The sequence below is a fragment of the Protomyctophum parallelum genome, assembly GCF_964188405.1.
Source record: "Protomyctophum parallelum genome assembly, chromosome: 4".
Classification (NCBI taxonomy): Eukaryota; Metazoa; Chordata; class Actinopteri; order Myctophiformes; family Myctophidae; genus Protomyctophum; species Protomyctophum parallelum.
Window position 1 is genome coordinate 39,632,078 of NC_139700.1, and position 14,923 is coordinate 39,647,000.

The following is a 14,923-nucleotide window of genomic DNA, read 5'->3' on the forward strand; positions in this document are numbered from 1 at the left end:
GTAAAAGCCACTTTTCTGCATGAAAATGCGTGTGCACGAGGTGCGTGCACGAGCATTTTGCGGCACCCGCTAACGTGCGCACCACCTACTAAACGTTCAGCACCTCCTACTGTTAACATCTTCCCGCGGCCATGGATGGAAACGAACCTGGGGTGACGGGACCCCGTACCGTTTTGTAAAGAGACTATGAGGACCTAGAAAAGCGCTATATAAATTCTATGTATTATTAGATATACCGGGATCCCCCAGGGCCCTATATATGCTACGGCAACAGCGATCCGGTTTGATATCAATAATAAAGCTCATCAGACGGAACGTTACGCCAGAAGCAGTACATTTGTTAAGTTGACCTACAGGTGTGCTGGTCTTCCCAGTGAGGATGGTCCTGGCCTTGGCTTTGTTCATGTTGAAGTTCTTGAGGTAGGCCTCGTAGATCTGCCTGGCCAGGGTCTTCTGGTCGGCCACCTGGGGGTCTTCCACGTCCCGGTCCCCCGTCACCATCTCCGCCTTCAGCTTCAGCTTCTCCGACTGGGGCATCCGGCCGAAGCGGATGGCTGTGGAGAGAGAAGAGCACCCCCACGTCACCTCACAGGAAGAGTGATGGCAGAGATCAGCGGCTCCCACAACCAGCCCATTGACAGGTTGGCACAATATGCATGTGAATCATCATGTCTGTCTGTCTCTGTTTAAACAGCATCAGATCTTTATTAAGCATTAGGACACAATGAACAGACGCATCACTAAACAACATCCCAGCAGACAGTCAGCTGTGATGGAGTGCACTGTGTGTGCATAGTGGTACTACAGTGTTGTTTTTGTTCTACGACAACACTTAAAGACGGTCTGATCCGGAGAGACTAATTAGATTACATCTGAATGCTTTGCCACACACACACACACACACACACACACACACACACACACCTCATTAGATCCTCACTAAGTGGATGAGCAGTGTGTAAACCAGGTAAGAAGTGCACACTGGAGCGCTGGCCAGGAGCCAAAAGAAATGGAGAGGAGATACACTGAGTGGAGCTAAGTCCCAGGGGGAAGGGATGCAACTTCGACCTCACTGGGGGCGAGAGAGAGACAGAGAGAGAGAGAGCGAGCCTAGGTGAGGAGTAAATGTAGGTGGGGAGGCTATTATGTTCTGTCATTTCTAGTGTGGAAGAAGTCCTCAACCCCAGGATTGTTGGGAAGCAACAATAGATGGGTATGCGTGTGATATCATCAACATACCTGGAAGTTACGCAGGACTGCCTACTGAGTGGCAAAAAAACAGCCCATACATACAAACAGAAAAGTCCTATCTGATTGCATTAAATTATGACGTTAAACCTTCTTTTCAACTCACTTTGACACTCATATTATTTGCAACTTACACATAAAGTGTGTGTGTGTGTGTGTGTGTGTGTGTGTGTGTGTGTGTGTGTGTGTGTGTGTGTGTGTGTGTGGAGGGGGGCGACGATGACGACAGACAGGGGTCAAGTGCCTTGCTCAGGGAAACTCAGGGCACACAGACCAGGTGAGGACAAGCAACAACTACAGTATAGGGTTATATTATGATAAGGTAACGAACCAGCCCTCACAGGCTCACAGCAGCATGGCATCACTAAAGCATTCATTACACTTCATCTTGTCTGAACAGGTGATCTGCAGCAAGCTGTTGTACGTGTTCCACGCGTCCTCCTGTCCGTTATTTAAAGTCCATGTCTGGACACGATCTAGTATTCTAGTACATTCACATGATCTTTGTTGTGCGTAATCTTAGTAGCCTGATTAATCCACACAGAACTGTTTAAAGTCATACTGTGTAGATGTGCAGATACCCTATATACACTTATACTGCGTGTTGTTTTGTTTACTGTTGAGTGAGAAAACACTCCCCTCCCCCCCCCCCCCCCCCCCAAATCATATGACAAAGCCACTAAGGCTGTATAATGACAACGGTGTCGCCAATGTGTGTCTGCAAAAAAGAATGACATGACTTTAAAATTCTTTGGATGCCCGCTAGGTGGTAGCCTAAGCACACCTAACCTGTGCCATCCGTCCACTCTCACTCTACGCTCCTCTGTTTCATTTCCGGGTTATCAGTGAGGTGGGGGCTGTTGTGAGAACAGTGATCAGTAATATTAGCTCATACCCTTTAGCTCTCGTCAGAAATGGTCACATGTCCGGAGCGATGCGAGACAAAGTCACAAATGATTTACGATCGCCGGGATGCGCGACGGCACACCATGGACAGCACGCAAAGCTTTGGAGATGCAGGGCTTTGAAGATCATGTTATAATGGAGGCACAATGGAGCTGGATGGAAAAAAAATCCCATAGCTGGTGGGGACGGAGGAGTTCCATAGCAACCGGAGCAATGCTAAAAGGTAAATTGATGGTCACCGCTTTCACATATGGATTATAGGGGGTACTAGATGGCTGATGCCGTACGTACCATAGCCTAGGGGTACGATTATAATCGTAGATGGCGCAGAAAGAATTAAGGGCCCGGTTTTCACCTGTGCCTTACCCCTTATCCCTAAACTTCTTTTCCTTTCCTTTTTTTTTTTGTACTATTTTGAAAAACATGTTTTAAATACTGGTAGTTCAAATAGCCAATCTACAAGCAACATGTTTTTCAAAATACAAAAAAAAAGGCAAAAACTGGGCCCTTAAGTACTGGGCCCTTAAGTGTGTAACAACAGTACAGGATGTTTTCTTATAAAATGGCAAACTTCCTGCATCCTCAGCAGCATAGCTGTGCTATCAATAGATGATCAATAATAGTGTAGCCTCGACGACTTATAAAACTTCCGTTATGAGCCAAACCTCAGTCCTGTGGTCTCTCCGAAACCCACCCGACCTTACAGGATCACTTAACAGTTCCCTCTCCAGTGTCCTTCCCCGACCGCGCTCACATTACAACCCTATATGAAACCCAACACACACACACACACACACACACAAACACGAAGTGCCATTGACATAAATACTACAGCTGAGTATAGGCGCTCTATCGCCAACATAACCTAGGGCACACACCCCCCTACTACGGCACCGGTTCGGGGAACACCAGAGGTCCAAACGGACCCTTACGGGGTCCATCACTCTGAGAGCGTACACAAATGGAAACTTTTGCCTTTCATGACAACTTCCAACTTGGTTATGAATGCCTGCACTCATGATGCAGTTGTCCTATGCATTAGGACCAGTATGGAGTCGCATAGGAAGCAGAGTAACTGTGGAACAAACTCCCCATTGCAGTTAGCACCACAGACTGACTCCCAAAGACTCACCTCTTCAGACTCCCAGCTTTAGGTTAAAATGCCATTTAGAATGCATGATATTTAGATATTAAAAACTATAGTTATTATAGTTTCAATGTACATATTATTTGGTCCATATTATAATAGCCAAGAACCTAACATCAGTCTAAACAGACTGATGTTAGGTTCTTGGCTATGATCCTGGATTACTGAGGTGCTACAATGTCTCTATGCATGTGTTTAGCTTAGCAATTGTAAATCGCTCTAGTAGATGAACCCATTTAGACTTAAAACACCAAAAGGGGTTCCCGCCCAAAATGGGTTAAAGGGATATTTCACTTTCAAATTCTGACAAAAGTGAATATCCCTTTAAGAGCGTCTGCTACATGCCTAAATTGTAGAGTAGGGAAAAAAAAGAGGAAGCCCAACTGATAGGAAGTCCAACTGATATCGCTACGGACGATATTTGACCAGTAGGATTAGGGCTGTCATGATTACAGTACAACATTTAAGTTGACGATTAATTGCCATACAAATAATTATAATTGTTTTTGGCATTGAACATGCATGGGGATATATGAATAGAAAATACATGTGTTGGCCTTTTAGGCATCATACTAATAAATTAATATACAAAACATTACCGACATTAAATAATTCTATGGTTATTTCTTAAATGAATTATCTGCAGAATATGTAACCTAGTGAAATGTATTTTCTTTCGTAGGCCTATGTCTATTATTTATACTATATATGATTTGTTTTTGTCTTGTTTAGATGCGTTTCTTTACGGGTTTGAGGGGTGGGGGGACCCGGGGGAGGTAAGTATACCACTGCATTGTTTTATGTACTAGAGCGGTGCCCGTTGGGCACTGGCCTACTTGGAACGATGCAAGTTGGAAATGCACGCCCCACCCAGTTATTGTCTCCACCAGGCCGAAGGCATGGGGAGAGAGTATATGTTTGGCACTCCGTCCGTGTGTCCATGTGTCTGTGTGTGTGTCTGTGTCCGTCCGTGTACAGCTACTCTCCGGCACCGTTAACCCAGTCGATGCCAAACTCTGCACACACACTCCCTAGATGCCAACAATGAACCTCTGCCCCAACGGCCACCAGGAGCCAAGGCCGACTTTTGTAAAACAAATTTTTGGATATTACTCCATATTACTCCATTTTTGTCGCAAAATCCCGCAAATCGTTACGCAGTATCTCTATAGTCATGTACTCAAGACAGATCTGTCCGATATTTCATATTCCATCCTGATTGAATAACATTGGCTTTCAAAATTTGCAGGATTGGCCTGTTTTTAACAAAAATCCTCAAATCATGAACGCAGCGTGCAATTTACGTGAAATCTTTCACAGACTTTCTACTAGGCTGAGGAATATATTCCACCCTTTTCACATTGGCCTGTTATAGCGCCACCAACAGGTGGATTTTTGCAAAACACATTTTTGGAACAAAATGCCTCAAATCATCCAATTGCTATCCAAGGTGTAAGAAGTGGCAACCTTTTCACATTGGCTTATTATAGCGCCACCAGGAGGCCACAGCCTGACCTGTCCTGGTGGAGAACTGTGCCCCAAGGGGCACTTCTAGTTATGTCCGTTTCCCTTTTATGTCCATATATGGAGTTATTTATCAGGCATGCCCAAATGTGGAGTCTATGCAGATGTCAGAACATCACAGCCAGCTCCATATATGGAGATCTAGGGGTGATCAGGTGTGATCAATAGGCTAATTTGGGCCCTGTCCAGACCCTGGTACACACGATACAGAAACTTTGTGCATAAATCAATAAAAAGACCTTGATAAAAATAGCTACATCTACAAGCTTACAACGCTTTACAAATATATTAACATTTTTCAACATGGAAACGATTATGAAGATTATGCAAAATAATTGTGATTATCTCAAATAAATCTGATTAGACGATTATGTAATAATTCTGCACACCACTTCAGCATTGGCAATTATGCAGCTTGGTTTTTAACCACTTACAACATGGCGTCCCATTTTCAGGCGCTGTTTCAGCCATCTATATTGTATATATATTTAAAAAGAAATAGCAGATCTACAAGCTCACACAGGCCTGAAGACAGCAATTTATATTGTTGGAAAAAAACTTAAATTCATAACATCTTTCCAAAATGATTAGAATGGATTTTGCATGTGTGGGAAAAATGAGTGTCAAAATGTGGGCGATCGAAGGTTTAGGACCCAAATCGAGATAAGACATCAATTTACAATTGAAGCATTTAGCAGATGCCCTTAATCCAGAGCAATTTACAATAAGCAAGAACAACACAAGGCAATACATCAAATACATAGGAATAGTCATGAGTCAAACTAAGAACCTATCTTCAGTTTAACAGTAGCATATCAGTACATTGAAACTATGTCGGGGGGTCGATCAGACATTAAAGATATGGGGGTTCCATCACCCATCACCAGACCCAAAAATGTGTCATGGGTCACATACTATTGACTTGCACTTGGACCACCATAGATTCAGACCAAAAGCCATGTCTGTATTTGTATGCTCAGTCTTTGAGTAAACGCTCCAATGATATTAACCTTTTGGATCTTGACATTAGGCAGGCACGTGTGCATGTGTGTGTGTCTGTGTGTGTGAGACCACAGCTGCGCACACACACACCCACACACACACACACACACACACACACACACACACACACACACACACACAAACACAGGTGATCAGTGCATTCTATTTCAGTGCATTGTGACCAGCAGGGCATAGACCTTGGCCAGAGGTCAACATGCCATGCTGTATGTTGATACGGAGTAAACAACATGCCAGACACAATGCCAGACTGTGAGGGCAGTGGAACACTGTCCCCAACACTGTCCCCCAATTCTCAAACACTGATGACATCCACCCGAACTAGCACAGTGGCTAGTGGCTTCAAAATCATGACAGTTTTCTGAAAACCCTATGTTTCTATGGCAGTGGTAATAAAACTTTTTCATGTCAAGACGCCCGAAAATGATAAGTAATCTATATCTGAAAATATGTTGTTCAAGGGACCCCCCAGAAGCAAAGACATGAGTTAAAAAGGGGTGCGCATAACTTTTTTGTTCTGGTTCTCAGAGGAGCAACTGGAGATATCTATTATAGTCCCATCTGTGTAAGGAAGCAGACTGCCATTGCCCTCTGCCCATTGATCCGGTCCTGGGTTCACTGTACACCCTGGCCTCAGACAGAAATGTGTTGGTTAATCTTTACTCACTAATACACTAAGTAATAATAATGTCACATTACCTGGCATCAAGAGTAGTTACACTACAAGTTATATTACTACTGTTACTCTATGTTGCTGATGGGAATTAGCCGAAAGAAGATTTCCCATCAGAACCCCACCCCCTGCCATGTTATATCTATAGGCTCAATAGTCTCAGCATTATCTCCTCCTCTTTCCTAATGCATTTATTCCTACTAACAACTACACTGCATGTTTAAAGTACGGTACGGTGCTACGACTGACAGATGAATACTGGCCGACAACACCCTGAGCCTCCCTCTCTATTGGTTCAAACAGGGTGAGCTCCCTAGTCTCTATTGGTTCAAACAGGGTGAGCTCCCTCTATTGGTTCAAACAGGGTGAGATCCATCCCTATTGGTTCAAACAGGGTGAGCTCCCTCCCTATTGGTTCAAACTTCAAACAGGGTGAGCTCCCTCCCTATTGGTTCAAACTTCAAACAGGGTGAGCTCCCTCCCTATTGGTTCAAACAGGGTGAGCTCCCTCCCTATTGGTTCAAACAGGGTGAGCGGGTTCAACAAAACACGCCTCCTGCAGGCATGCAGCGCCAGATATACACTACAAGCATGTGAGCATTTTTTAATAACCAATGTATAAATATGGATGCAGTTGTTAAAATGATTGTGACGCTGCATTCACACATTTAGCTGGGGACCCCAACGCATCACAATGCGACACATGAGCTTGTAGATCAGCTAATTTGTGAGGGCCTCCCATGAACGACTGGCTTTCGGAATGATGTCACATGTTTGTTTAGAGCACTTTAAGAGTAGCAGCCAAGTCTATGGACTTTTACTGTTGGTTTTTAGAGCACTTTAAACAAACATTACCAGGCGCCCCTCACCTCACACTTGTAAGTGTGATTTTTGAATATCCGAACCATAAGTGTGATTTTTGAATATCCGAACCATAAAATATGTCCAAAGTGGTTAAACTTTTCCTCGTTTGATGTAAAGGAAAAACCCTGTCAGACCTCTGGGGGTACCCGGACCCCGCATTTTTGGAGAACCACTGCATTATGTACCGCGGCAGGTATGTTGATGGTGTGAATGTACAATTTTAGAGCATGGAGGGATACAGTCGAATCACATTTCTGAAATGGGAAAACGATAGCTTGTTCCTGTTGTCAGCTGGAGACTTGTTTTAACCTGCAACCGAACACCTAAGACTGCTGCTAAAGAGCCTGTTTGTGTGTTGGCACGTAACAGTCTGTGGTGTGTGTGTGTGTGTGTGTGTGTGTGTGTGTGTGTGTGTGTGTGTGTGTGTGTGTGTGTGTGTGTTGAGGGCCAAACTACTGAGTAGCAATGCAAGTCGTGAATGATGCAATTTGTGAATACATGCCCCATTGGTTACTGTATGTATTACCCATAGGGCCGGTCACAATTATTGTATTATCGCTTAGTTGTAATTATTTAAATAGCAGTTAAAAAAAGGTTCAAAACCTAGATGGGCTAAGACAGCTATTCCAGCTATTTTGCACCTTTGCTTTTTACAAACACTTAAAGCCAAACAGAAATGTACATTTTATTCATAATGTTCAATGACAGTTGAGACAACCGTAATTTTTTCTAAATGTCATAATCATGACAGCCCTGTGTGTGCTTCATCTCTGTGATAAACCGGACATTTTTACATCTTTGACAGCTAATACACCAGATGGTGTTGTGGTCGATGAGTCCAGAGGAGTGTCTCTATTAGAGATAGCCTACACCTTTGACCCCAGCCTAGAGGAAGCTTTTATGACCAAGGTCACTAAAGACCAACCACTTCTACAGTGCATACCATACCAGTACATACCATTCTCAGATATCTTTTTACATATTTGGCAGTCTAGGCAGGACATAACCCCAGATTGGTTGTTAGAAGGTTTCAAGAACTTGGGATGCCCAAAAAGGAGGCAAAAATGAGAGAGTGATTAGCCTACTAATGATTGACAGGTGCTGCCACTTTGGGAGCGTGGCTGAGGATGTCTGTTGGAGAGTGTGAGACAGAATCCACGGTGCTTGTCCAGCGCAGTACATTCTCATCAGACATGATATTTTGCAGGCTATTTTGTAGGCTATAGCTATAAGCTCTGTATATGGTTAATTGCGGGAGGATGCGGGATTCGTGGGGGCCCGCTGGTTTTATCTGTCGTGAGTGACTGTGTAGAAAATCGTCCATCGATCATCTGACAGCCCGGGCCCCCAAGAGGTCCGGTCCCCCCCTTCCCCCCCCCCCCCCCCCCGGTAGCTCCGCCCCTGTGCGTGCGTGTGTGTGTGCGTGCGACTCACCGTTGTGGGACATGCCCACAGACAGGCACTTCTGGAAGCGGCAGAATTGGCACTTGTTGCGGTTCTTCTTCTGTATCTTGCAGCGTCGCTCACACTTATCATACTCCAGCTTTAGACGGATGGTTCTCCTGAAGAACCCCTGCATGGTGGAACAGAAGCATTGTTCAAATCAATCCCAAACCCTGCAGTCTCAGGGTTATTATTGTCAATGTTTAACACTCCTCCTAGTGTTGGGGGTTAATTATTATTTATTTTACATTTACAATCTTTGAACACCATAGGACAATGGTTCTCACATTGTTTTCATGCCAAGGACCACCCAAATTGATATACAGTGTATTTGGCTGCGGACCCCCATTTGAAAAGGTTTTTTTCTTTGCGGGAACTCCGGGAAGAGAAGATGTATGAAAAATATATATATAAGAATTATTCAAAAATTCACACCAATCTGAACTGAGTGGTGCTGTGTGTGTGTGCTGGAGTGGTCAATGGGTCTGTGTGTGTGCACGTGTGTGCTGGAGTGGTCAATGTGTGTGTGTGTGTGTGTGTGTGTGTGTGTGTGGCTGCTCAACAGTGACACTTGGTGGCCAAGCAACGCTATTTCCGTACTCATACATAAGGACAGACACAGTTTAAATTATAAAAAAAAATATATATATATATATATATATATATATATATATATATATATATATATATATATATATATATATTACTAGAATTTTGCGGACGCCAAGCGGCCGCTCATCCCAGAGTTACTTTGCCGCGCACTATGGGAAGAAGGAAATTGCGGGAGTTGACTCCACATGTAGTAACGGATGGGTTATTAGTTATTATTATGTGTCCTTATTAGTGTAGTGTAGTGTAGTGAACACGTTATGGCTCATACACACTGCCCGGCATTTGCTCCGATTATGCTGTCGGGGAGCATTTTTGGCGCTGGCCGACAAAACCCCTGATCTGACGTTACTGGTAGATCGTGATCTACCTTTTGGGCACCGCTTAACTCAACCTTTTTTGTCCCAGGGCACACTTTTCATAGCCTAAAAATCTCGGGGGACACCTAGATATACGGTTTGTGTACACTGTATATATACCGGTGTGTATATATAGTAAATATATATATTATAATATATATATATATATATATATATATATATATATATATATATAAATATATATACATATACATATAGAATATTAGTGGTCCATGACATGAAAATGTTTGCGAACCACTGCTGTAAAACAACATTGGACAATGATGTTTGACAGTCAGCAATATTGTTGCTTATTCTAGATTTATTTTCTGACTTGATCTGGCCTGTTAACATTTTCATAGACCTGGTTGCTTGTTTCCCTCTCAGTCAATGTGGCAACCCTGGTCAATGCCGTGTTGACTGTTCTGTATGATGATTTAGCTTAGCACACAACAGCTAGGAGGATGCAGCAGGCTGATGCCGTCATGTTTAACAGTATTTTGCGCAACTTATGTCCCCGAATTTATGGATATGGACTTATGGCTCCATCGCTGCCTCTTTCTTTAGTAGAAGTAGAAATTTAACGTGTTGCTGACTGTTTACCTCCCTCTCACACGCGCGCGCACACACACACACACACAGACACACAGCTGACGTCCTCTCCCACCGACGTCAGCTGTTCATTTATCTCCTTATTCATACACGCTTTGAGCTGAGAGAAGCTATAAAGCGCCTTTTAAATATGACAATGCTGTATATATACAAGTAAGACGCGCAAACGCAGCTCGTAAATTGCAATAACAATTAGAATAAATTACTTACTTTTTTTTTCTTTTTAGTTAGTATTTTTTTTAAGTTTTCTACTGTGTGTGTGTGTGTGTGTGTGTGTGTGTGTGTGTGTGTGTGTGTGCTACAGCTGCGCCCTCTGGTGGCGGGCAGGTGGTGTCACAGCGGGACAGACAGACAGACACACACACACACAGACAGACAGACACGATCTGCAGGGTCTCATAGTTAGTGCTCACTGAGTTCGCAATCAGCTAAACAGTTCAGGCAAGTGTCTGTGGCATATGTAACTTTAACAAAATAGGTTTGACAGCTTAAATCCGCGCGGCAGTGTTGTGTGTGTGTGGGACACGGGGTAGTGTGTGTGTGTGCGTGCAATCAGAAGTACTGGCAGTAGCGAAATAACAAACGCGATCTGTCTAATCGTAGTAGTTAGGCACAAACCAAGTAGTTTCTAAGAACAATGTTAATGTAACTAAGACATTCGCTGAGCGACCTATATTTTAAATACAGAGATTTAGAAGGAATAAGCAAAATGGTGAGGCGACTATAGGTAAGGTTTATCTGCGGAGTGCGGAGAGGGAGATCCATAGGGGAGATCACATTACAGCAGCCAAAGAGGGAGGGGGGGGCTGAGAGCTAGTGACGGGTGTGGCTTGGTTGAGTTGGTTGAGTTTTCATTGGCTAGTGGCCACATGGGCACATCTTTTCATTGGCTAGTGGCACATCTTTTGCGCCACGTGACAACTTCTCCAATATAGAATAGATAAACGGAAGATGTACAAGCTCGCAGCGTGACATGAAGTGAAGCCCTGTGACCTTGTATAGCTGCTAGTTTTGAAGTGTTTAAAATTATTGTGATGCTGTATTAACACATTTTACTGGGCACCCCTGGACAATCCACCGCCTCACAAACAAGGGCCCCCACTTTGAGAACCAATGCCATAGGTTTAGGGGACATAAAAATGAATATTTGGAATGGAAAAAAAAACAAAAAACAGGTTAAATGGTTAAGTGGTTAAGAGTACAAGTCAAAAGAAGAGAGGAGAGTCCGCACACAGATTTGCTCCAAGGTGTTTGCTTTTTATTCAAAACACCATAATTAATACACAACGTTTCGGCCGTGAACGGCCTTCATCAGGTGATAATCGGCAGTATATGTGACAACTCCCTTTTAAACCCAGTCGTCACATCACGTGACTGATAACGACTGCATGGGCAGGTGGTTCACCAACACCAATAAGTGACATGACAAAAATTATAACAATATATGAATGACCACCACAGCAAGTAGGATTACAATAAGACAACAGTTTCAATAAAACTTGCTGGTATTTTTGCTTGTTACAGACTGTTTTAGTATTTTTTAAATACATTTTTTAAGTATTTTATATATTTGAGATTTTACATTTTTTTAGTTTGTTTTTAAGATTTTAAGATTTAAAAAGCTTTTGGTACCAAAAGTAGTTTACAGTTTGGGCAATCTGCTCCAAAATAGTATTAGTCAGTCAGAACAATATAAAAAAGGAACAGGTAAGAGACACATGAAGGCTAGCATTCAAGATCAATGGTTCTCTGGACATAGGCCAGCAAAGCCATCAAGATCAATTTAATTTAATTTAATTTAATTTACTCTAAAGTGAACGAACCCAGATAAAAGACAAATATCGAGAAGTATGCTTCACAAGACCAAAATAAATATAAATATCAAAAAGAATAATCATAAATATAAATATAAAAAAGAATCGGCATGTAGTTCAGTTCACACAAAAGTTCAAGTCAAAAGAGCCTTGAGTAACCTTATTTTGCATCCAAATAATCCATCCAGAAGATGCTATTGACCAACTCTCCCCATTAGAAATGAAATGGGAGGTCATTAATCACAATTATTGACTCAACCATGTGAGTGGTGGTACGTGACACTATCACCATACACGGTTATCATTTCGCCACAGATTTCCACTGAGTTTACACAATCTCACACAAAGAGCAACATGTGTCTTCTGAGACCAGTCAACATGCTGCAAATGGAAAGGGGAATACTGGATTGCTTAATAGCACCATGCAACCAGATTAATAGCTGCCTTCTTATTTCTTTGGAGGAAATAATTTCAGGTTTGCAATAACCAGGAAAATACGAGTCCTCGTAGCATTGCGGAACAAACAGACTCTCATAATGCATGGTTAACCATAAAGTGAATTACAATGTGTAACAGAACAATCAAGTGTTGGTTCTGGCCTCTGGGTGGAGTTGTCATTCAGGTGATGTATATAAATAGAACAAACCGTTGCTATGAAAGAGGGACATGCAAACGCTTGCAGCAATACAATACATACTAGCAAATGGACCATTTGGTTCCATTTGTGACTCGCCTGTGACACACGCACGCACGCACGTGTGAGGCCAGCCAGGGCAGCATGCCAGCAGAGCCGTTCCCTGCCAGACATGTGTGTATGACCTATGACGAGTGTGTATGTGTGTGCATGCGTGCGTGCAGCCCTGCAGGGGGCCAGTGTGTTGCTACCGTAATAGAGGTCAAACTATTTCTGCCATTTTCCCATGAGAGGAACTGGAGGATAGGTCACTCGGTTCAGACAACTTTTTGTTTTGTTACAAAATATCCTCGAGTGCAACAGGACTCTGCAGCATTCCTTTTTGAGCGGTACTTCCATTATAGTACGTGTCACCAACAACACCATGAAAATGAAAGTTACAAAGTATGGTTTTAAATATGTGGGATGTTTCCATCGGTCACACAAGCTGACCTAATCAACCCTAGCCATGGTCATGATAGAGCGTCGCAGTCCCGCCCCCTTTCATGACGACGCCAGGCCCAGGAAATAATTCCCAATGCATTTTTCCCATAGACATTTCAAAAAGTATTTATTTAAAGACATTTTAAGCGTTGCGCAAAGCCAAGTCGAGTTGTGACAAAACATGACAAACTATATTTTGGACCAAACAAATAATTACAAAGAAGAAAACAAGAAATAAAGTGTTGTAACCTGCCGTTTTCTTCTTGTTCGGCCCGACATTTTTTATTTGTCATCATGATTTCTCACAACTCCAGCTGGCTTTGTACGAGGCTTAAAAGGTCTATAAATAAATACTTTTTGAAATGTCTATAAGGAAAATGAACGAGGAATCATTTCCTGGACCCTGGAAGGGGCGGGACTGCGACGGACATTAGGTTAGGCAAAAATAGCAGATCTACAAGTTCACAAGTGAGCTTGTCGTTCGGATATATTCCACAGCCATTAACTTACGAAAAACTCATGTTAAAACATGGAGATAAGAGGTTTCTGTCCGACAGCAGCGATATAGCCCTGGGTTAAAGACAGGGAAACAGATACATTTAAATGCTGGAAATTAAAATATAGAGGAAACCCACTATACTGCCTATGGTGAGTTCTCATAAATAATACCAATCTTATATAAATGCAGCTGTTTCAACAGTGAAATCTGCCCGCCAACCCAAAACAGTTTCCAGAATTGTTTCCAGAACATTGCAAATAAGAGCTAGTTTTACGACATTTACAGGGCAATATTACACAGAAATGCCAGAAGTAGCCTATACTGTACAGTCAATACAGAATGTTGCACAACTAGCCACTTCCTCCACTGGTGAATTTGAATCCTGAAAAGTAACTTATCTGTTGCCCTACCTTGTGTTATAATCTACAACGCAGAGCAGAGGGGATGGGAAGATAAGATAGGTAAGATTAAAACCTTAATTATCAACTTAACATCAAAATATGTCTTGCATCATCACATGCTGCAACAACAATCATCAACATAAAATAACATATGTTGTCACACACACACCCACCCTATGGTCACAGTCCCTGCATGTGCGTGTGTGTGTGTGTGTGTGTGTACACACACACACACACACACACACACACACACACACACGTGTATGTGACTATGTCTGTCAGTGTGTGTGTAATGCACGCATGTCCGTACTAACTTATACACCGGGCGGACGAATTATGTCCTCTGTCCACTCTTTGCACATGCATGTGGGTGTGTAGTGTGCGTGCTCGCATGTGCTTCACCTTTGGCATGTCAAAGGCCTTCAGACAGATATACAGTGGGGCCCTTCTTCTAATGGCTGCTCTCTACATGGTTGTTGTAGAGACAATGGCTTCCACCTTGACACGGCTGATAGCCTGGGAGGTGGTAAACACAGCCCTGCCTTGACACGGCCTGGCCTCTCTGCCCACGTAGGCAATCTGCCTGGGACTCTGACCCACGGCCACTATAAGGGGGCCGCCATGTCAACATGCACAAGAACGTTTGTTTTATGAGCACAGGAGCGCTTTGGATATAGTCACTGTTGG

General features: G+C 43.0%; 1 protein-coding gene across 1 annotated transcript in view; it reads right to left on the bottom strand.

Annotated features, from left to right (window-relative positions):
• The window catches only part of LOC310857801 (peroxisome proliferator-activated receptor alpha-like), a 59,214-nt gene that overhangs the window by 13,468 nt on the left and 30,823 nt on the right, over positions 1-14,923 (bottom strand). The window contains exons 4-5 of the mRNA XM_083763694.1: positions 8,817-8,955; positions 355-554 (exon numbers count right to left, since the gene is read on the bottom strand). Coding sequence (XP_083619820.1) covers positions 355-554; positions 8,817-8,955 — 339 coding nt within the window. The remainder of the gene's footprint in view (positions 1-354; positions 555-8,816; positions 8,956-14,923) is intronic.